The sequence below is a fragment of the Theropithecus gelada genome, chromosome 15 (assembly GCF_003255815.1).
Source record: "Theropithecus gelada isolate Dixy chromosome 15, Tgel_1.0, whole genome shotgun sequence".
In the NCBI taxonomy this organism is placed as follows: domain Eukaryota; kingdom Metazoa; phylum Chordata; class Mammalia; order Primates; family Cercopithecidae; genus Theropithecus; species Theropithecus gelada.
The window spans coordinates 11,569,333-11,590,146 of NC_037683.1; the positions used below are offsets into that span (position 1 = coordinate 11,569,333).

The 20,814-nt window shown below is 51.0% G+C and overlaps 2 protein-coding genes and 1 non-coding gene across 11 annotated transcripts in view; 2 read left to right on the forward strand and 1 right to left on the reverse strand.

Annotated features, from left to right (window-relative positions):
* The window catches only part of LRSAM1 (leucine rich repeat and sterile alpha motif containing 1), a 54,379-nt gene extending 38,258 nt beyond the window's left edge, over positions 1-16,121 (reverse strand). For 2 of the 4 annotated variants that reach the window (XM_025359463.1, XM_025359460.1), the window contains exons 1-10: positions 15,934-16,121; positions 15,527-15,672; positions 12,691-12,794; positions 12,255-12,311; positions 11,690-11,734; positions 10,217-10,294; positions 8,716-8,784; positions 6,538-6,622; positions 5,516-5,637; positions 201-291 (exon numbers count right to left, since the gene is read on the reverse strand). In XM_025359463.1, coding sequence (XP_025215248.1) covers positions 201-291; positions 5,516-5,637; positions 6,538-6,622; positions 8,716-8,784; positions 10,217-10,294; positions 11,690-11,734; positions 12,255-12,311; positions 12,691-12,762 — 619 coding nt within the window. In that variant the 5' untranslated portion in view covers positions 12,763-12,794; positions 15,527-15,672; positions 15,934-16,121. Of the gene's footprint in view, positions 1-200; positions 292-5,515; positions 5,638-6,537; positions 6,623-8,715; positions 8,785-10,216; positions 10,295-11,689; positions 11,735-12,254; positions 12,312-12,690; positions 12,795-15,308; positions 15,348-15,526 lie in introns of those variants that run through there. The other 2 variants (XM_025359461.1, XM_025359462.1) reach the window with 2 other exon arrangements.
* On the forward strand, positions 1,433-19,921 carry RPL12 (ribosomal protein L12). Of its 6 annotated transcripts, XM_025359475.1 has the most exons (8): positions 1,433-1,437; positions 16,233-16,327; positions 16,804-16,877; positions 17,847-17,945; positions 18,200-18,281; positions 19,152-19,238; positions 19,585-19,697; positions 19,869-19,921. In XM_025359475.1, the coding sequence occupies exons 2-8, from the start codon at positions 16,291-16,293 to the stop codon at positions 19,872-19,874; spliced, it is 498 nt and encodes a 165-aa protein (XP_025215260.1). In that variant the 5' UTR covers positions 1,433-1,437; positions 16,233-16,290; the 3' UTR covers positions 19,875-19,921. The 6 variants fall into 6 exon arrangements, with proteins under 6 accessions (XP_025215260.1, XP_025215257.1, XP_025215259.1 ...); XM_025359472.1 differs by lacking the exon at positions 1,433-1,437 and having other exon boundaries at positions 16,173-16,327; positions 19,585-19,921; XM_025359474.1 differs by lacking the exon at positions 1,433-1,437 and having other exon boundaries at positions 16,178-16,877.
* On the forward strand, positions 18,945-19,074 carry LOC112608788. Its single transcript, XR_003116075.1, has one exon. It is a non-coding gene; the product is annotated as a small nucleolar RNA SNORA65 (small nucleolar RNA).
* Positions 19,922-20,814: the final 893 nt, after the last annotated feature.

Below are 20,814 nucleotides of genomic sequence, written 5' to 3' on the forward strand. Positions count from 1 at the left end.
GTACTCCCATAACCACAGTCTGTAACTCTTTCCCTAATAGTTTGTTTTGCCTGCTTCCGTTGCCAGACCTCGAACTCCAAACAGGTAGGCACTGTGGCCATTTCTTTCTGTCTCCGCTGTTCCCCAGCCTGGGCTGGCACAGGGTGGCCGTGGGGGTCATGGTTCCTCAGTGAGGGGAGGAGGCGGTGGCCTGGCTTTACCTTTGCAGAGGAACTGCAGGATGGCTGCGGTGCCGGCACCACACACCTCCCGCGGCGGGTAGACCATGGCCGAGGCGTCCAGGCTCAGCATCTGCAGACACAAGGGGGACCCGCTTTACTGTGCAGTTCACTACCAGTGCAACCAGAGACCACACGATTTCCTTATCAATTTGTGTGTCCTCTGTCACCTCCACCCAGCAGGCATGGCCTGAGAGCAGAGGTGACTGAGCTATCTTGTTACTTACAGCTGCATTCCCAGTGCCTGAGATGACTGCAGGCAGGCAGTGTGATACCCTACCTTGTTTTAACCTGACTGACTCTCCTAGCAGAGAGAGAGCCAGACAGACTCCATTTCAGTTTCTTCACCTGCAGCCCTTTTTACCTCCCTCCCTTAAGGGCATAACTAGTGTAAACTGACTCAAAGCACATGTAGGAACGCACTTACTGATAAGATATAGAGGCAAGCTGCACCGGCAGCTCCTGGGGAGGTGCGCGTACGGTGGATGATACACAAAGCCCCGGCATTTATCTCTCTGTGATAGTCTAAGCCTCTGCACCTGGAACTGTTGATTTTTTTGTAACTGCTTTTGTAACCAATTAATTTTTTAACTTTTTGCCAGTTCTGCTTCTGTAAAAATTGCTTCAGGTAAACTCCCTCCTCCCCTATTTAGACCATGGTATAAAAACAAAATTAGCCCCTTCCTTGGGGCCAAGAGAATTTTGAGCGTTAGCCGCCTCTTGGTAGCTGGCTAATAAAGGACTCCTTAATTTGTCTCAAGTGTGGCGTTTCTCTATAACTTGCTTGGTTACAACAGAAGCAAGCACTTTTTTACATTTTTCTAAGACAAGTTCTCCCTCCCATCGCTCAGACTGGAGTGCAGTGGCACGACCACTGCAGTCTCCACCTCCCCAGGTTTAAGCGATCCTCCCACTTCAGCCTCCTGAGTAGCTGGGACTATATGCACACGGCACCATGCCTAACTCTTGTATTTTTTGTAGAGATAAGGTCCTACTATGTTGCCCAGGCTGGTCTCAAAGTCTTGGACCCAAGCAATTCGCCCGCCTCTCAAAGTGTTGGAATTACAGGTGTGAGTCATGCACCCGGCCTCTCAGTTCACTTTGGATAAATACATAAGTGAGTGAAAAAAAGGAAGTTATAGGACAGCATATAGCATATGATTCCACTGGCTCGGTGCAGTGGCTCATGCCTGTAATCCAAGCACTTTGGGAGGCCAAGGTGGGAGGATCACTTGAGCCCAGGAGTTCGAGACCAGTCTGGGCAACATAGCGAGTCCCCAACTCTACTAAAAAAATATATATATATATATATATATATATGTATATATATGATTCTTCCTTTGTTAGATAATATATTCATACACTTTCACATTAATATGTTATAGAAAAAAATTGGAGGAATATATATCAAACTCAAAGTGGTTTCCTCGAAAAGGAGATTCTGGGTTACTATCTACATGAAATGCTACTATTATTATTATTTTTTGAAACAAAGTCTTGCTCTGTGGCCCAGGCTGGAGTGCAGTGGTGTGATCTCGGCTCACTACAACCTCTGCCTTCCCGGTTCAAGCAATTCTCCTGCCTCAGCCTCCTGAGCAGCTGGAACTATAGGCGCGCACCACCACACCCAGCTAATTTTTGTTAAATTAGTAGAGATGGGGTTTCGCCATGTTGGCCAGGCTGGTCTTGAACTCCTGACCTCAAGTGATCCACCCACCTCGTCCTCCCAAAGTGCTGGGATGACAAGCTTGAGCCACTATGCCTGGCAGAAATGTTTCTTAATATCTGCATTTTTTAAAAAATATACAGTATGAATTTTAAACTATGTAATGACAAATGTTTATTGGCGCACACAGGCAGATGCCTCCGTGTTTATGAAGCCCAGGAAGCAGGGGCCTCAGCTCACAGCCACAGAACTGCTCCGTCCGCGGTGTGAGTCGTGTTGGACCCAGCCCTCCTCCTGCCAAACTCTGACTTCCCACAGGCCCTCCGATCCCACCGAGTGCTGGCAGGCGCTGAGATCCTCCCTGCCTGGGTATCAGGGGAGTTCTGGAAAAGGAGAAGGCCTGGGAAGCTCTGATATTGCTGTAGCACAAGTGGCTGGGTGGGAAGGGTGGCTCGGGTGCCCCAGCCCTGGCCAGCCCAGCCCTCACACGGTGGGTGTTGAGTGAACGTGCTTTGCACAGGGGAGTGGGAGACTGCCCCAGGAAAGAGGAACTGACCGCCCAGATGCTGAGGGTCCAACAGCAGAAACCCCCATACCAGGAAGCAAATAAACCCCACATGGGTGCTCTTAGTCACCATCAGTAAAGCGAAGTGGCTTAAGGGCACGGACTCTGGGCTATACCAGGATGCTGGCTACAAGCCACGTGTGGCCATTTATGGTTACATTTTAATTAACTGAAAATAAATCTGATTTAAAGTTTGGGTCCATGGTTGGTTGCAGTCACCACATTTCAAGGGCCCAGTAGCTACAAGTAGCCAGGGTGGCCATGTTAGCTGCACAGATGACAGAGCATTCTCATAGTGGGCAGCAGGAGCAGTGACTGGACACTGCTGTGCCACAGACACCGCTGTGGCTTCAGATCCTGGCCCATCGCATGCTGGCCGTGTGTTTGCTTGATCAGGCCCCTTAGCGTCCCAGGGCTGTGGTCCCCTCATAGCCAAACAGGCAGTATTACTGACGGGGTGAGCTGTTTGGTAGGCGGTATGGGTGACACCTGAAGAAGATCTTGCCCACAGTATGGCCTGAACTCAGAATGGTTATCTCACCCTAAAAGGTTTGTCCAAGTTGCCACCAAGAAACTCAAAAGATTTTTTTTTATGGAATCAAAATAAAATGAAGTGTCTACGTTGGGTGCGGGGGCTCACGCCTGTAATCCCACCCACTTGGGAGGCAAGGCGGGAAGATTGCTTAAGCCCAAGACTTTGAGACCAGCCTGGGCAACATCGTGGGACCTCATCTCTATGAAAAATAAAAAAATTAGTCAAGTGTGATAGGGTACACCTGTGGTTCCAATTCTTGGGAGGCTGAGGAGGAGGATCTCTTGAGCCCAGGAGTTTGAGGCTGCAGTGAGCTACGACTGAGTCACTGCACTTCAGCCTGGGTGACAGCATGAGGCCCTGTCTCAAAGAAAAAAAAAATTGAAGTGTCCAGAACTCCTACTAGATGTCGAGGATGGCTTCAGGATTGGGAACGTGCTCTGAGCTGTGTTGTCTAAAATGGTAGCCACCAAGGACCCATGGCTATTTAAATATAAATTAATTAAAATTCAACGAAATCAAACTTTTAGTTCCTGGCTGAACACACAAGCTACATTCCAGGTGCTCGATAGATACACATGGCCAGCGGCTGCTGCTCTGGACAGCACGGTCACTGAACATTTCCATCACTGCAGAAAGTTCCAGTGGGCAGCAAAGGGACAAGCCATGTTGGCCCGTCTCCCCAGCCGGCCCTTCCTCAGGCAGGAGGGCCCCAGCTGCTGAGGTCAGTCTTTCCTCTGCTGTCTCTGTGCTCACCCACACATTCTGACACAGAAGCCTCTGCTCGGCAGGGTGGGCTGAGAGTGGGGTCAACTCCAGGCCACTCCGGAATGCTGGCCAGACTGCGTGCCACCACGAATGGAGAAGTCCCCGTTCCAGAAGCCGAGTTGTTCAGAGGTGGGGAGCACAGGCATCAGCTTCAGATGACCTGGTTTACAACCATCTCTGCTGTCAGTGACTGCGTGGCCCTTGGGCAAGTTTCTTAAACTGCCCGTGCCTCAGTTTCTTCATCTACAAAGTAGCACAATAGTATCTGCCTCACAAGAGTTCTGTGATGATTCATGGAGCGATTCCAGGTTATGCTCAGTCTTAGAAAGCCCCAGATGAAGGTGAGCCACCTCATCAGCACGACTGAGAGAGCCACTTTCCCTGAGCAGCGGCCCCTGTCAGTGTCTGTCATAGGCTGAACTGTGTCTCCCTCCCAAGTTCCTATGTGGAAATCCTAATCCCCCGTCCCTCAGAATGTGGCTGTATGTGGAGATAGCATCTTTAAGGAGGTAATTAAGTTAAAAGGGGGTCATTAGGCTGGGCCCTAATCCAATATGACTGGTGTGCTTCTAAAAGGAGGAAATTTGGACACGGACATGTACACAGGGAAGATGAGGTGAAGACACAGGGAGGGAAGACAGCACCTCCGAGCCAAGGAGAGAGGCCTCAGAAGTCACCAGCCCTGCCAACACCTTGAACTTGGACTTCTAGCCTGTAGAACTCCCCTGGCCTGGATAATTCTGAACCCGCATCCCGACAGCTCCCTACCTCCTTTTTTTCCTCCCAGCTTTCTGGGCCCCATATCACACAGGCTCAGCAGCTTCCAACCACATCACTTCCCCGCCCCTCCCTGAGACAATCTGTACTTCCCACCACCTGCCTCCTGCACCTGGGCTGCCCGTTATCCAGGTCTGCTCAGAATCTTTTTTTTTTTTTTTTTTTTGAGACAAAGTCTTGCTTTGTTGCCCAGGCTGGAGTGCAATGGTGCAATCTTGGCTCACTGCAATTGCCGCCTCCTGGGTTCAAGCAATTCTCCTGTCTCAGCCTCCCCCGAGTAGCTGGGATTACAGGTGTGTGCCACCATGCCTGGATAACTTTTTGTATTTTTAGTAGAGACAGGGTTTCACCATGTTGGCCAGGCTGGTCTCGAACTCCTAACCTCAAGTGATCCACCCACTTTGGCCTCCCAAAGTGCTGGGATTACAGGCGTTGAGCCATGGCACTCAGCCCAGAAATCTTATTCCTCCTTCAAGGTCTGGCTTGAATATCACAACTTTTTTTTTTAACTTTTTTTTTTTTTCTCCTGCAACTTTTAAGTTCAGGGGTACATGTGTAGGATGTGCAGTTTTGTTACAAAGGTAAACATGTGCCATGGTGGTTTGCTGCACAGATCATCCCATCACCCAGGTACTAAGCCCAGCATTCATTAGCTTTTCTTCCTGATGCTCTCCCCACAACCCTGCTCTGACAGGCCTCAGTATGTGTTGTTCCCCCACCGACAACTTTCTTAAAGTGTCAGCCTCTTCTGGATTCAGCTTTCTTTCTTCTTCTTTCTTAATGTATGTTTTTCTGCCTCTATTATGGCAGCAAAAGTCATATAATTACGAATGTTCACACATTGGCCTCTCTACAAGCTTCCAAGGACCATGCCTTGGGATCTCTGTGTGATCCTGGCACCGTGAGATCAGGGCAGGCACTCAGTAATGTGGGAGAGGGGAGGTGGGCAGGCCAGAGAGCACCCCAGGCAAAAACAGCTTCCCATTTACCTCCAGGGTTCGAACGTGAGCCAGCATCTGTGGCAACCTCTGGATCTCGTTTCCACTGATGTTGAGGGTACGCAGGCTTCGAAGCTCCCCCAGGGTGTCTGGAAGCTCCTTCAGCTTGTTGTCTGCGGAGACCCCAACAGCACAGCTCAACACCCCAAATCTCCATCACCAGCTTCCTGCCTGATGCCCGCTGGGAGCCACTCTGACCTCTGGGGCACACACCAGGTCCCAGGTCCTGAGGTTTCACAGGATCAAGAAGGTGGAGTTCCGGTTCAAGTCCCCACTCCACCAATTACTAGCCACGAGACTTTAGACAACTGGCTTTGCCTCCCTGTGCCAGTTTTCTCATTTGGAAAATGGGGACAACACTGCTACCCAGCCTTATAAGAACATGGGGAGATTGGAGGTTCAGGTAGATGATGTGTGAGGTCCTCCGCACAGGGCCCCTCATACTGTAATGACTGAGCAATGGGGCACCACTGTTGTTCTCATTACTCATATGTTACAGTTGATAAATGGAGGCACTCTGTGCAGGAAGTGCTTAAGGACAGCGAGGAGAAGGCAGAGAGCTGGGTGTGGCGAGCAGAGCGCTCCTGCGGGTAAGGCACCTATGCAGTAATCTTGGCTCTGCCACCATCCCATTGGGTGGTCTTGAGCTAGTCACATTCGATTCCCTGGGCCTTGTTTTCCTCATGTGTAAACTGGGGATGGTACCACCGCCCTCAGCCTGCCCTGTGGACTCCTCGGGAGGCTTGTTGTGTCGCTGGAGATGGAAGCGCTGCTCAGAACCTTACTGCAGCCACACAGCCCTGGCTCCGAGGAGCCACAGGAACGCTCCTGACAGCCTGTCTCTGGTTACCACGGAGACAGCTGACCCAGCAGGGGTCAGTCCATTTACAGCGACCCCTGGAGACTGGCTGCCTTCCCGCTCAATGGCTCCGGGGCGGGGCAGTTTGTGGATCCCGGCCAGGACTGCCCAGAGCTGATGGAGGGTCACACGGACACGGCTTCTTGGTCCCTACCTTTAACATTGAGAGTCTGGAGCTGGGTCAGGTTCCCAATGGAACGCGGGAGCTGCATCAGTTGATTCCTTTCCACGTTTAAGACCTAAGAAAAAGGAAGAGGTGGCCAGGCGCAGTGGCTCATGCCTGTAATCCCAGCACTTTGGGAGGCCAAGGCAGGTGGATCACAAGGTCAGGAGTTCAAGACCAGCCTGGTCAACATAGTGAAACCCCATCTGTACTGAAAATACAAAAATTAGCTGGGCATGGTAGCACACGCCTGTAGTCCCAGCTACTCAGGAGGCTGAGGCAGGAGAATCGCTTGAACCTGGGAGACGGAGGTTGCAGTGAGCTGAGATGGTGCCATTGCACTCCGGCCTGGGCAACAGAGCGATACTCCATCTTAAAAAAAAAAAAAAAATCTAAAGAGGAAGAGGTGACACAAGAACCCACACACAGACCACAGTGATGACCCCTGCACCCCTCGCCCTGCCAGGTCAGGGCACCCAGGCACTACACACACAAGCCCTTATCTCCCCCTGCCGGCCCTTGAGGAAGACAGAAATTCTTAAGTTTCTGCTGGAGATAGGAAAAAAACAAAGCTCAGGGTAGTGAAGTCATGTGCTCAGGACAGCACAGCCAGGCCTTGAACCGCTTCTGGCTGAGGTTCCAGCACTTATACCGACCACAAAATGCTAGTAACTGTCCCACCATCAGGGAGGGAGGGAAAAGGGGACTACAGACTCCGGGATCTGGGGAGGCCGCACAGGAGGCTCTAGTTCCCCCAGCGTTAAGGAAAAGGAAACCTGGCTGCCCCAAGGCTGTGTGATCCACCCAAGGCCTCAGGCTGGTAGTGGTGCTGGGACTGAACCTGGGCTTGTTGGATTCCAAAGCTGTACTCCCTCCAGAAGGTAGCACCTTGAGGTGACCGAGGCCAACAGGATGAAACACTAAGTAACCATTAAAAATAGATGCAATAGGGGCTGGGCTCACGCCCAGCACTTTGGGAGGCTGAGGTGGGTGGATCACGAGGTCAGGAGATCGAGACTATCCTGGCCAACATGATGAAACCCCGTCTCTACTAAAATACAAAAAATTAGCTGGGCATGGTGGTATGTGCCTGTAATTCCAGCTACTCAGGAGGCTGAGGCAGGGGAATCGCTTGAACCCGGGAGGTGGAGATTGCAGTGAGCCGAGATCACGCCACTGCACTCCAGCCTGGTGACAGAGCGAGACTCCATCTCGGGAAAAAAGAAAAAAAGACGCAATGGAAAGCTAAGTAGCCATTAAAAATAATGAGAAGATGAATATTTGATGAACCAAAGGATGTTATGAGTTACTGTCAGGTATCCAAAAGCTCCAAATTAGTGAATGCAGCAATTCTATAAAAATACACCTACTGGCCAGGTGCAGTGGCTCATGCCTGTAATTCCAGCAATTTGGGAGGCCAAGGCGGGCAGATCACTTGAGGCCAGGAGTTTGAGGTCAGCCCGGCCAACATGGTGAAAACCTATCTCTACTGAAAATACAAAAATTATCCAGGTGTGGTGGTGCGTGCCTATAATTCCAGATACTCAGGAGGCTGAGGCAGAATCTCTTGAACCCGGGAGGCAGAGGTTGCAGGAAGTTGAGATGGTGCCACTGCACTCCAGCCTGGGTGACAGAGTGAGGAAAAAAAAAAATACATACAAAAAGTCCTACATCAAGGTATTTATTGCGGCTCAAAGTGGTAGCAATTGGTCAGGCGTGGTGGCTCACACCCATAATCCCAGCACTTTGGGAGGCCAAAGTGGGTGGATCACCTGAGGTCAGGAGTTCGAGACCAGCCAGGCCAACATGGCAAAACACCATCTCTACTAAAAATATAAAAAGTAGCCGGGCGCGGTGGCACACTCCTGTAATCCCAGCTACTAGGGAGGCTGAGGCAGAAGAACCACTTGAACTCGGCAGGGAGAGGTTGCAATGAGCTGAGATGGCGCCACTGCACTCCAGCCTGGGCAATGCAGTGAGATGCTGTCTCAAAAACAACAACAACAACAACAACAACAACAAAAACTAAAGAGCCAAGGGGAGGGTGGAGCTGGCACTGAGTGCAGCCTGCTTCCACTGGTTGGAGCCCAGCCAGAACATTCCAGGCTTGAGTGACTGCCTGGTCTCACTAGGGCCATCTGAGGTGGGTTTCTGTTTCCGCAGCCTTACCTGGAGGGCAGTCAGCTGCCCCAGATCGTCAGGAAGGGCTGTCAGCTGATTATCGTGGAGATCTAGAACCTGCAGAAGGAAGACCCCTGTGAGTCTCCAAGTGAGAAAGTCCCTTGGACTCCGGGCTCCAGAGCAGCGAGGAGGGGCTGGGGCCACCTCACACCCCCAGTGCAGAAACAGAGGGCCTGCCCCTCCTTTCCCACTCTGTGTGGATAATTCCCACCTCATTTTCCTTCTCAAACCATTTTACCACTTTCTTATTTTACGTATATTTATTTTTACCGTTGATTGAAAAACTATGCTATAAAACAGTATGCCTAGATACTAATATGTTAAAAAGAAACATCCCTTTGTATAAATATATATTTGCATAGAAAAAAGACTTTCAAATATGTGATAAAATACTGATAGTGATACTCCACAGTGTAAAATTATAGATGTTTCCCCTTTGCTTAACTGTACTTGCTAATTACTTATTTTATTTTATTATTTTATTTTATTTTATCTTGAGACAGAGTCTCACTCTGTCACGCATGCTGGAGTGCAGTGGCACGATCTCAGCTCACTGCAACCTCCACCTCCTGGGTTCAAGTGATTCTCGTGCCTCAACCTCCCAAGTAGCTGGGATTACAGGCATGTACCACCATGCTCTGCTGGGATTTTTTGTATTTTTAGTAGAGATGTAACGCCATGTTAGCCAGGCTGGTCTCAAACTCCTGACCTCAAGTGACCCACCCGCCTTAGCCTCCCAAAGTGCTAGGATTACGGGTGTGAGCCAGTACAACTGACCGCTAATTTTTTAAAAAGGAAAATGCACAAAAAAAGGCCTCGGAGAAACATTTATACATGTGCACACACAGGTACTCTCCACATCCATGGGTTCCATATCTATGGATTCAACCAAACTCAGGTCGAAAATATTAAAAAAAACCAAAAAACAAAAACAAAAAAAAAGCATCAGTAGTGAACACATACAGGCTTTTCTCTTGTCATTATGCCCTGAACAATATAGTATAACAGATTGGGCCTGTGCTGCAGGGCTCCTCTGAAGGTGCATACCACTCTCCCAAGCTCAGGTCTGTACAGAACAACCCTGGGCTCACACCGCCCACATCTTGTGAATGCCTCCCAGCCTGTCCAGGGAGGAGCTCACAGTCAGCAGGAAGTCCTTCCGGATCACCTGGGCGTCCCTCCTCTTCCTTCTTGCCTGGAAGTGTCAGTTTCCTCGCCCTCTGCTAGCTGACTCGCCATGAGTTTGTCATTTGGCTTTCCTCTTAGCATGTAAACTCCCTGGGGACAGGGCCTGTGGCTGGTCATCTTTGTCACCCTATCCCACACACAGCCCACAGGAGTATCCAATAAACCATGCTGATCAAATCCCAGATTGACAGGTAGATGAGGCCCCACTGACATACAAGAGGCGGCCCAAAGGGAGCAGGTGCTCAGCTGCCGCCTGGAACCCCATGCAGAGCCCCAACTGCCGGGGAGGAGGGCCCGGTACCTTGATGGTTGCCAGACTCAGGAGGCTGCAGGATTTGGGAAGCAGGGAAGTGAGGTGATTCGTGTGGACGATCAGCACCTGTGTGGAGAGATGTGCGGCCATGTTGGGCTGAGGAAGAGGAGCAGGCACGGCAGGATAAGGGCATGGGAGCCAGCCCAGTGCCCTGCTATGCCCCGCCATCTTGCTCTCCCAGACACCACGACAGGAGCAGGGGATGCGGGTCAGGATCATGAACTCTCCCAATGGGGAATCTGATGCCCTTCCTTAAAATCTGGATCTTCAAGGGTGAAAGAGACCTTAGAGGTCTAAACCTTCCATTCTGAGAAGGGATCCCCCTGCAGCCATTCTGATCATAACCTTCCCAGCACCAGCATCTTCACGTGGAAAATAGAGAATAATCAAGTGCCTGCCTCCCAGGGCTGCCATGATGTTAAATACAAGCTCATGCGCAAAACATCCAGAGCTGGCACACGGGCCAGGGCTCAGTCCAGGTCATCTACTCCTATTTTTCTTAGTCATCAACCACTGCCTAACACTTCCAGCACAGACTTGGGATGGTGGCTCACGCCTGTAATCCCAGCACTTTGACAGGCCAAGGTGGGTGATCACTTGAGGTCAGGAGTTCGAGACCAGCCTGACCAACATGGCAAAACCTCATCTCTACTAAAAATACAAAAATTAGTTGGGTGTGGTGGTGGGCACCTGTAATCCCAGCTACTCAGGAGGCTGAGGTGGGAGAATTGCTTGAACCTAGGAGGTGGAGGTTTCAGTAAGCTGAGATTGCGCCACTGCACTCCAGCCTGGGTGACGGAGCAGAGTGTCCATCTTTAAAAAAAAAAAAAACAACAACAAAAAAAACACTTCCAGTGCCAAGGAGTTTACTACTCTGTTAGCATGGAACGCTTTTTTTTTTTTTTTTTTTTTTTTTTGCGTATTCTCATTTAGATACTTCACTTAGAGTGCTTCTGCCCATCTGCATTCAAAGCTGCAATGCTCTGCTGAAAAATCATTCACTCCCCTCAGAATCTCCCCTGTGTGACCAGAATAAAAGGGGTGAGTTTCTATTATTATTAACACCGGGGTTCATAAGCCTTTCCTATGTGGCAGGCATTACACTCAGTATATTTCTATCTCTATCTAACTATCTACCACTGATTTAATTCTCACAGTACCTCAGGGAGGAGAACTACGAATGTCTTCATTTCACAGGTGAAGAAATGGAGAAGTAAGAGTTTAAGGAAGTTGCCCAAGTCACAAAGCCAGTGAGAGAAGGCAGAGTCAGAATGTGACACAGGAAGGTCCAACCCCAAAGCCTACTCTCCTCTCTGTGAAATCACCTGCTGCAGGCCAAAAGCGTAAGAAGCAGAGAGAAAGGAGGTGTCTACGCTGGGGAGACAGCGCCTCAAAGTCCCTTGTGGGTTCAAACAAGCAGACATGCAATAAGCAAGTCTCTAAGATGAAGCTCCAGCTCACCTTCTTCTGCAGAACTTTGCATGTTGCAAAAGCTCCAAATGGAATCTAAGATAAGATAAAGAAAAGTAAGTGTCTCCCCTCCTGCCAGTGTTTAGCTTGTTCTCTGAGTGGCATTCACATGAGGAAGAGACAGGCAGGGGGTGAACAAGGGCAGAATGCCACAGCAGGTGGCAGTGCTGAGCCCAGGGGCAAGGCTGGTGAGCAGTGGTGCTGGGGATGTGGCCAGCCCTTCCCTCAGTCAGCTGGCAGGAGACTGCCCTGCCCCACCCACCCTGTCCCCATTGTGAACCCCTTCAGGGGCTGGAGAATGCCAGGCCCTTCCAGCAACCTAAGAGTCTATAGGTACATTTTCTACCTAGACTCCTCGACTCTTGGCGACTATGTTATACTGAGGCCAAAGTACCATCTCAATTCTTTTGCACAAGAACAAAATCTAAGGAAACATCTCGTGACTAGAGCTTCTGGCCTTTCTAAAGCCCTAGTCCACCTCTGTCTTTCCTAGGGACACGTGATCCAAGAAAATGGGACAGATCCAATTCACAGCCCAACACTATGCTCAGTTTACCTCTGAGAGCTCACATTTAGAGATGTCGAGAATGTCATCTGCCCCAGCTTCTTTTGCCTAAGGATAAAAAGAATTTTTAAAAAGTATTAAGACAAAACATCTTTGCAGAGTGGACAAGCCAGGCAAAGAACATACACGTAAGCAGCAGCAAAGGACCATAGACACTATCTGGTTCCACCGGTCCAGTGAACCAATGACGCCTGCTTTCCCGGAGCTTGAGGCCCAGAGGGATGAGGAACTGAAAAGCAATGACAGTGCGCTCAGTCTACAGGGGAGAAGCACCCTTGACAGGGGACCTCATCTGTTGGGTCTAAGTCAGCTATTTCTTCTGCAGGTGGGGGAGGGAGCATGGCTTGTCGGGGGCAGTGCGGAGGCCTACTCCTTGGGGACTGAGGAGGAGTTGGGATAGAGTTAGAGGAAACCCACTTTCCCTCACCAAACACATCTGGTACTCCAGGCGCTTCCGAGCCTCCTCACTGGGTTTCCGCTTCCGGAAGAAGAGTGGCATCCTTCCCTTTTGGCAGAGCGATCTGGAGGACCCTGGGGCACAGGAGAGAAGTTAGGAACTGGGGAATTTGTCACAGCCCCCAACACCCAGGACAGGTAGCGCAGTAACACAAAGTATGCAGCTGGTCTGTTGGACCATGAGTTCCATGGAGGCAGCAGCTGCATCTTTCTAGTGAGTTCCATGGAGGCAGCAGCTGCGTCTTTCTAGTGAGTTCCAAGGGGGCAGGGGCTGTGTCTTTCTAGTGAGTTCAACGGGGACAGCGACTGCATGTTTCTAGTGAGTTCCACGGGGGCAGCGGCTGCGTCTTTCTAGTGAATTCCACGGGGGCAGGGGCTGCATCTTTCTAGTGAGTTCCATGGGGCAGGGGCTGTGTCTTTCTAGTGAGTTCCATGGGGTCAGGGGTCACATCTTTCTAGTGAGTTCCATGGGCGCAGGGGCTGTGTCTTTCTAGTGAGTTTCATGGAGGCAGGGGCCGTGTCTTTCTAGTGAGTTCCATGGTGCAGGGGCCGTGTCTTTCTAGTGAGTTCCATGGTGCAGGGGCTGTGTCTTTCTAGTGAGTTCCATGGGGTCAGGGGTCACATCTTTCTAATGAGTTCCATGGGCGCAGGGGCTGCATCTTTCTAGTGAATTCCATGGGCGCAGGGGCTGTGTCTTTCTAGTGAATTCCATGGGCGCAGGGGCTGTGTCTTTCTAGTGAATTCCATGGGCGCAGGGGCTGTGTCTTTCTAGTACTGGTTCCATGGAGGCAGGGGCTGCGTCTTTCTAGTGATTTCCATGGGGCCAGAGGCTGTCTTCCTAATGAGTTCCATGGAGCCAGGGACTGCATCTTCCTAGTTCCATGGAGTTCCATAGGGGCAGGGGCCACGTCTTTCTAGTGAGTTCCATGGGGTCAGGGGCTGCATCTTTCTAGTGAGTTTCATGGGGTCAGGGGCTGCATCTTTCCAGTGAGTTCCATGGGGTCAGGGGTTGCATCTTTCTAGTGAGTTCCATGGGGTTAGGGGATGCGTCTTTCTAGTCCTTCTGTCAGTGTCCTGAGTCCACAATAGGCGCTCAGTACTCCTTGTTCTTTCTTGACTAAACATTAAGCAGCAGGATGAGGTGGAGACAAAGGCAAGCCAGATGACCTGGGTTGGGGCCCACATTTGCCACCGATCTATAGTGAGGTCTTGGCATTATCCTTTTCCTGTTCTGGGGAAACTTAGAGAAGTTTCCTCAGGCGCTTTCCAAGGCTGTTCTTTGAGGACTCTAACAGACTCTGCCAATGAATCACTTCTAGCCCCCTAGACACTGTCGGAGTGGGATCAGCAGGAACAAACCAGAGCCAGCCAGGACCTTGGGGAGCTCAACTACATCATGACCAAAGAGACCTCTGCGGTGAATACAAATTAAAAAGCAATCCTCAGCTTGCCACCCTCAGTTATTATTCCATTTTATTCTCACTATATCCCTATTTAAAGTGAAGAAACAGGCCGGGTGTGGTGGCTCATGCCTGTAATCCCAGCTCTTTGGGAGGCCAAGATGGGTGGGTCACTTGAGCCCAGCCTGGGTAACATGGTGAAACCCCATCTCTACTAAAAATACACAAAGTAGCTGGGTGTGGTGACGTGCGCCTGTAGTCCCAGCTACTTGGAAGGCTGAGGCACGAGAATCACTTGAACCCAGGAGGCGGAGGTAGCAGTGAGCCGAGATCACGCCACTGCACTCCAGCCTGGGTGACAGAGGGAGACTCTGTCTCAGAAAATAAGAATAAAGAAATAAATAAAGTGAAGAAGCAGATGCTTATTAAGTTCAGTGGCCTGGCTGTATAGCCTGGATTGCAGCCTGGAAGCCAGCCTGGAACCGTGGTCTCTCAAGTCCTGACCTGTGGGATTTGCCCGACTCCTTGGTGCTCACATAACTTGGCACACACGAAGTACACTGTCCTGAACTCAGAGCCAGGTGCTCACTGCCTGCCCAGGGCCTGCACAGTGTCTGTAAATATCAGAGCAGGATAAGGGATGGCAATGAGCCAGGAAGCAATCACCCAGGGAAGTGCATGGTGAGCAGCACAGGCTTTGGGATGAAAGAGAACTGGATTTGAATCCGAGATCTGCCACCCACGACCGCTGAGGTCACCTTGGTTCACCTCTCAGAGCCTCAGTTACCTCATCTGTAAAGTTTAAGTAACCATGATATCAACACTGGCTTCTGTGAGGATCCAATGACTTCATATATGTCAAGCGCATAATACAGGACCTGGCACATGAGTGCTCAATAAATGTGAGCCACAAAGCACCCACATGCAAGCAGCATTGATTCAGGGCCCACTAGAGGAGCTAGGGAGAAGACAGCCCTGGGAGGAGACGCAGCTGAAGAAGACATACACCCAGTCCTCAGAGGGATGGGCAGAGATGGCAGCTCTGCACCCACAGGGGCGGGGCTGTCTGGGGAGGCAGCCAGGCCTGCAGAGCCAGCTCAGGACCTTCTTGTCACTCCACCTGCCTGCAAGGATGGGGAATGGTTTGAAAACAGCCCTCTCCCATCACTCCCTGATGACCAGCACTTACCCTTCTGCTTCCCAGTCACTAACCCTCCTGCACCCCCTTCCCGATGTGCAGCCCTCCCCCCGACTTCCTCCCAACCACCATCGCTCTCCCACCCCTCCCAGAAGATCACCTCTTTCCAGGCTGCCTCACATGCCTGTCCCTCCCTTTCCGACGTCCAGCCTAGATGCGGGGGGAGGGCCACATCCATATTTCCTGGGGTGGGGTGGGCAGTGGCTGACCTGGCTTTGCGGATGGAGGGGTCCCCCACGTTGGGAACCGCGGGTGCACCCGAGGGCAGGCTGATCACTCGGAGGGCTTGGTCACGGACTCGGGGCCGCAGACCACCCGGCACGGGCCGGAGTCTGGTCTCCTTCAAACGCAGGTGCTGGGGACAAACTCAGAATCTCAGAAAGTCACGCAGACCGGGATGACGAAGTCTGAGGCTCTAGAAACCGCGGACTCTTAGAATGAGAAGCGGGACTGGATTTCCACATAAATAGACTGTTTTGATAACTAAAGTGCACACACCAAGTGCTGGAGGGGGCAGGGGTCGCTGCGGTACTGGGGTCTCGGAATGGGACAACGGACCCCTCAGGGGAGGGGCGGGGCTCTGGGATTGGGTGTTGGGGACCGGGGTGACACTTACGATTAAGGAATATGGGAAACAGCTAGGCCTCGGATCACGGGAGCAACCCCTCTTCTCAGACGTCTCCGGAGCGAACTGCCCGATCTCCCTTTCGGAATCTCTAGCTTCAGCGCACGGCGGTACCCAGCTCGCCAGCCGTCAGCCTCAGGCGCCTGCCCACAACAAACATGGCGACAAAAAGCGTCTCTGGAAGGCTGGGCCGTGACGACAGTTCTCGCGATAGCCGCGTTTTCCGGCCTATATCCGGCGTCGTAAGCGCGATTTCCGGCCTCTCGGCTTTCGGCTTGGAGGGGGCGAAGGTGCAACTTTCTTCGGTCGTCCCGAATCCGGGTTCATCCGACACCAGCCGCCTCCACCATGCCGCCGAAGTTCGACCCCAACGAGATCAAAGTCGGTGCGTGCTCTAGTTGTGGCCGGGGCTGCGGGATGGAGCTTCCCTCGGCCCCGCCGCGCGTGCAAAGCTTTTTAATATGGGGCTCTTAAAGCCGCTGCCTCCTAGAGGCCTTCCCGGTGCTGCGCCGTCCTGGCCAAGCCTCAGTCTTTCTGGGCCTTAGCTTCTCCACGTGTAGGTGGGGAGGGAAGACCGAACCACCTGTGGCGGCTTGGGAGCCCGCAGGCCCTAGGGTAAGGCTTGTCTTCGGGCGTTTCGACCCACTGGCCTGGGTTCGCGGGCGACGGGGCTCTCTCCACGCCTCCGCGGTGTAAGGTTCGGAGCTGCCCACGCACGAGGGAGGAGCGGGTGGCCGGCCTCACTCTCGGTGCTGTTTGGAGAAGAGGCAGAGGGTGGTGTGTCCAGCCCCGGAAAGATGCTGAGAGGGCTGTGGCTCGGGGGCTCCCTCTGCAGCGACACTAACCCTTCTTTTCCTCCAGTATACCTGAGGTGCACCGGAGGTGAAGTCGGTGCCACTTCTGCGCTGGCCCCCAAGATCGGCCCCCTGGGTCTGGTACGTCATCCCCGCCAAGGGGCATGTTTTCACTTACAGAGCAGAGTTAAGCGCCGGCTTGTGGAGTCACGACTGTGCCAGAAGTGCCCTCGTGGCTTGGATTGTCATCCTCCACTAGGCCTGAGCCACTGACTAGTACTAGGTACCTTAGGAAGGTCGTGCGTGAAACATCGAACCTGGTGCCTTTAAATTGTAATTAGCTCCATGTGTCTCCACTGCTGCTTTGGGGCACCTGAGGGGTGGGCCCAAGGGGTTTTGAAGTTAGGAGTGGCTTAGTGACATTGGGCAGCCAATATCTGTATTTCCTCGTCAGGGAAGTGGGCATGGCATTGTTGGGAAGATTAAATGGGGTGTGGGTGAAGATCCAGTGAGTGTTACCAGCTGTGTTGTGGATGTAAACTTAGCAGTTAATGTGGCAGGCTGTGCCTTATGCCTGCTGAGCAACTGCTGGCTTCCCCGTTATTCTGTACTCTTGGATTTCCCTGAATTTCATTAGGCCTTTATGTAATCCTTGCACAGCGGTCCTCTGTCCCAAATGCTCTTCCCCATTGGTCTTTCTTAACCTGTATCTTAACTACTCTTCCTTGGCCCTTAGCTCAGCTGGCACTTAAGGGACACTTAGCAAATAATCAGACACCCATCCAGGCAGATGGACGTGGGTGGTCTGACATGGGAACCTAATATTTTGAAAGCTCCTTAGGTGATTCTAATGTGAGCAGGGCTGAAAATCCCCCTCCTTAAGCACATAGGCACTTAGGAGGGGTCTAGATTCCATTGTGGCCAAGTCTGCAGTTTACAGTCCTGGACAAGACAAGCCCAACCCCCAGTTTATGCTATGGTGATAGCTGTGCTGAAGGTGGGAAGGTGCCCTTAAGTACTTGAGATGTTGCCAAGTGAGAAGTGGTGGGCAGGTTTCAAGGCTGTAGTTCACATCTGGACACCATGTTGATTATATTCCTTTATTTCCAGTCTCCGAAAAAGGTTGGTGATGACATTGCCAAGGCAACGGGTGACTGGAAGGGCCTGAGGATTACAGTGAAACTGACCATTCAGAACAGACAGGCCCAGGTATTTACTTGTGCTTGGTTTTGGGATTGGAGGGTAGGGGGACAGAGGTAGCAACCCTCTGGGATTCCTGAATAGAGTATTTCTGCCACCATTGGTGAGCTGAGTGATTTTACCTTGTTGGGGAGGCTTTGTCAAGAGTATGGACCTAGGGCAGAGACTTGGACAGTGTGTGGCCATGATTTTTGAAAGTCAGCATGCTTTCAAAAGCAGTATTCATTGGAGGTGGAGTATTAACTCAGGAATCTCCTCTGCAGATTGAGGTGGTGCCTTCTGCCTCTGCCCTGATCATCAAAGCCCTCAAGGAACCACCAAGAGACAGAAAGAAACAGAAAAACAGTGAGTTGTCTTTTCCCTAGTTTGGTTTTGGTAATGGTTTGTGAGAAGTTTGATATATATGGCTGTTTTCCCTTGAAGGAAACCTGGGGTTGACATGGCTATTGGATGTTGATACGGTTAAGGCTGCTAGAGCCAGGTAGTGTCAAAAAGTGCCATATATGCTGGGTGGCTCACACCTGTGTAATCCCAGCACTCTGGGAGACTGAGGCAGGTGGATCACTTGAGGTCAGGAGTTTGAGACCAGCCTGGCCAACATGGTGAAACCCCCATCTCCACCAAAAAATACGAAAATTATCCTGGTGGTGCTGGCCTGTAGTCCTGGCTACTCTGATGACTGAGGCAGGAGAATCCCTCAAACCCGAGAGGTGGAGGTGGTAGCAGTGAGCCAGATTCGTGCCACTGCACTACAGCCTGGGTGACAGTGAGACACTGTCTCAAAAAAAACAAAAAAAGTGCCGACGTGTAGTCCCTGTGTGGGGCAGGCCCCAGTCAGTGCATGTGGGAGGAAGACGTCAGCAACAGTGACCTATAATCAGGAGAGCACATAGAGCCGGCAGCTACTGGGCAGTTTAACTGTCCCTGGCAATTTAAGCTTGTCATTTCTCATCTCTAAAACAGTTCTGCCATGTCAGATTTGTGAAGGCTTGGTTTTGCCCTCAGCCACCCGCCACTGCACCTGACCAGGTCTCTGTTGGCTGGTGCAATCCAGTGGTGAGCTGATAGTAAACCCCAGCTTAGGAAACAGAGTTGTTCTTCATGTGGATGACTCTGTGCCGAAAGCATGGGAACAGCCTAGAAATGAAATGAAGGACACATGATCTGCTTTGGCTTCAGACTGTAACAGAGCTTTTGCTGTTTTCTCTTCTGCAGTTAAACACAGTGGGAACATCACTTTTGATGAGATCATCAACATTGCTCGACAGATGCGGCACCGATCCTTAGCCAGAGAACTCTCTGGTAAGAGCAGGACAACATGTAACCGCTGTAACTGTAGTTGTGTTTTCACTGAGTGATGACATTCTTCCCACTTAAAGGGTGCTCAGTGAGACCCAAGATGGGGTGCAGTTTTCTGAGACTGAAAGAATGGATGGCTCTTAAATTGGATGTGTTTAATCTGGGCATCAGGGACCCATGGAAGCTTTGCATTCAGGGTCATGGGACCAGATGGAGCTCTGCACTGTATTAGGGGAGCAGGAACCTCATTCTTTTCCATTGCCTGCTATGAACCCCTTGAGTATTCCCCAGTATGAGGATTATGAGGGACTGAGCCAGCACCTCCAGTGTCACCATTTCTTTACTAAAGGAACCATTAAAGAGATCCTGGGGACTGCCCAGTCTGTGGGCTGTAATGTTGATGGCCGCCACCCTCATGACATCATAGATGACATCAACAGTGGTGCTGTGGAATGCCCAGCCGTAAGTGACTTTTTTGCTTCATTTTCCATTGTTACAATAGGGGCAAAAGGGGGGCCACCCAATGTATTCACAGAGATAAGCTGGGAAGTTTTGGAAATGGTCACTGGTGGGGTTGGGATAATCCTTTTAAACTTTCCCTTTTACTGATAGACTTTTTTTCCTTTCCCACAGAGTTAAGCACAAAGGAAAGTATTTCAATAAAGGATCATTTGACAACTGGTGGATTTTTTGGTGTGGCGTCTTCCTTGAGGGAGCTAGCTCCTTTGTAGGGTAGTCAGTGGGGTCAAGGTGGCAGAGCCTGTGGAGAAGTAAGAAGCACCTTGTAGTGGGTAACAAAACTGCCCTGTATGGGCTGGGCTGCCTCAGAAAGGAAGCTTTTTTTTTTTTGGAGATGGAGTTTCTGCTCTTGTTGCCCAGGCTGGAGTGCAATGGCACGATCTTGGTTCACCACAACCTCTGCCTTCCATGTTCAAGCAATTCTCCAGCCTCAGCCTCCTGAGTAGCTGGGATTACAGACACATGCTACCACGCCCGGCTAATTTTTATTTTTAGTAAAAACAAGGTTTCGCCATATTGCTCAGGCCGGTCTCGAACTCCTGACCTCGATCTGCCTGCCTTTGGCCTCCCAAAGTGTTGGGATTACAGGCGTGAGCCACCATGCCTGGCCAGGAAACACTTTTTATAGACTATAGTGAAGCCTTTCCTAAGAAATGCTCTAACACAAAACCTGAACACATGGGGAGTGTAGCTGTCCATTCCTGACCAGCTGAAGTTACAGTGGGTTGGGGGCCCAGGACCCGTTTTGCTAGCCATTCCAGTGCACAGCGAGGGCTCAGAACCAGTGATACAACAGATAAACCTGACCACTCTCCTGGACTAAGGATTAGTCCTGGACTAATCCTTTGGTTCTGTGAAAGTGAGGTTCACGTCATCTGTTTAACTGTAAACTGTTATTCCAACCTTTTCTTTGAACTCAGGTGGCTTACAGTATTTGCTGTCTCACCTTGTCTCAAGTCTCATCTTCCCACAGTTGTTCCTTCTGATCAACTTTCTAGAGCCTGTGCTCATCACTCCCTTTTGTTTTAAGATGAACCTTGAGGCACGACCTGGGAGAGGA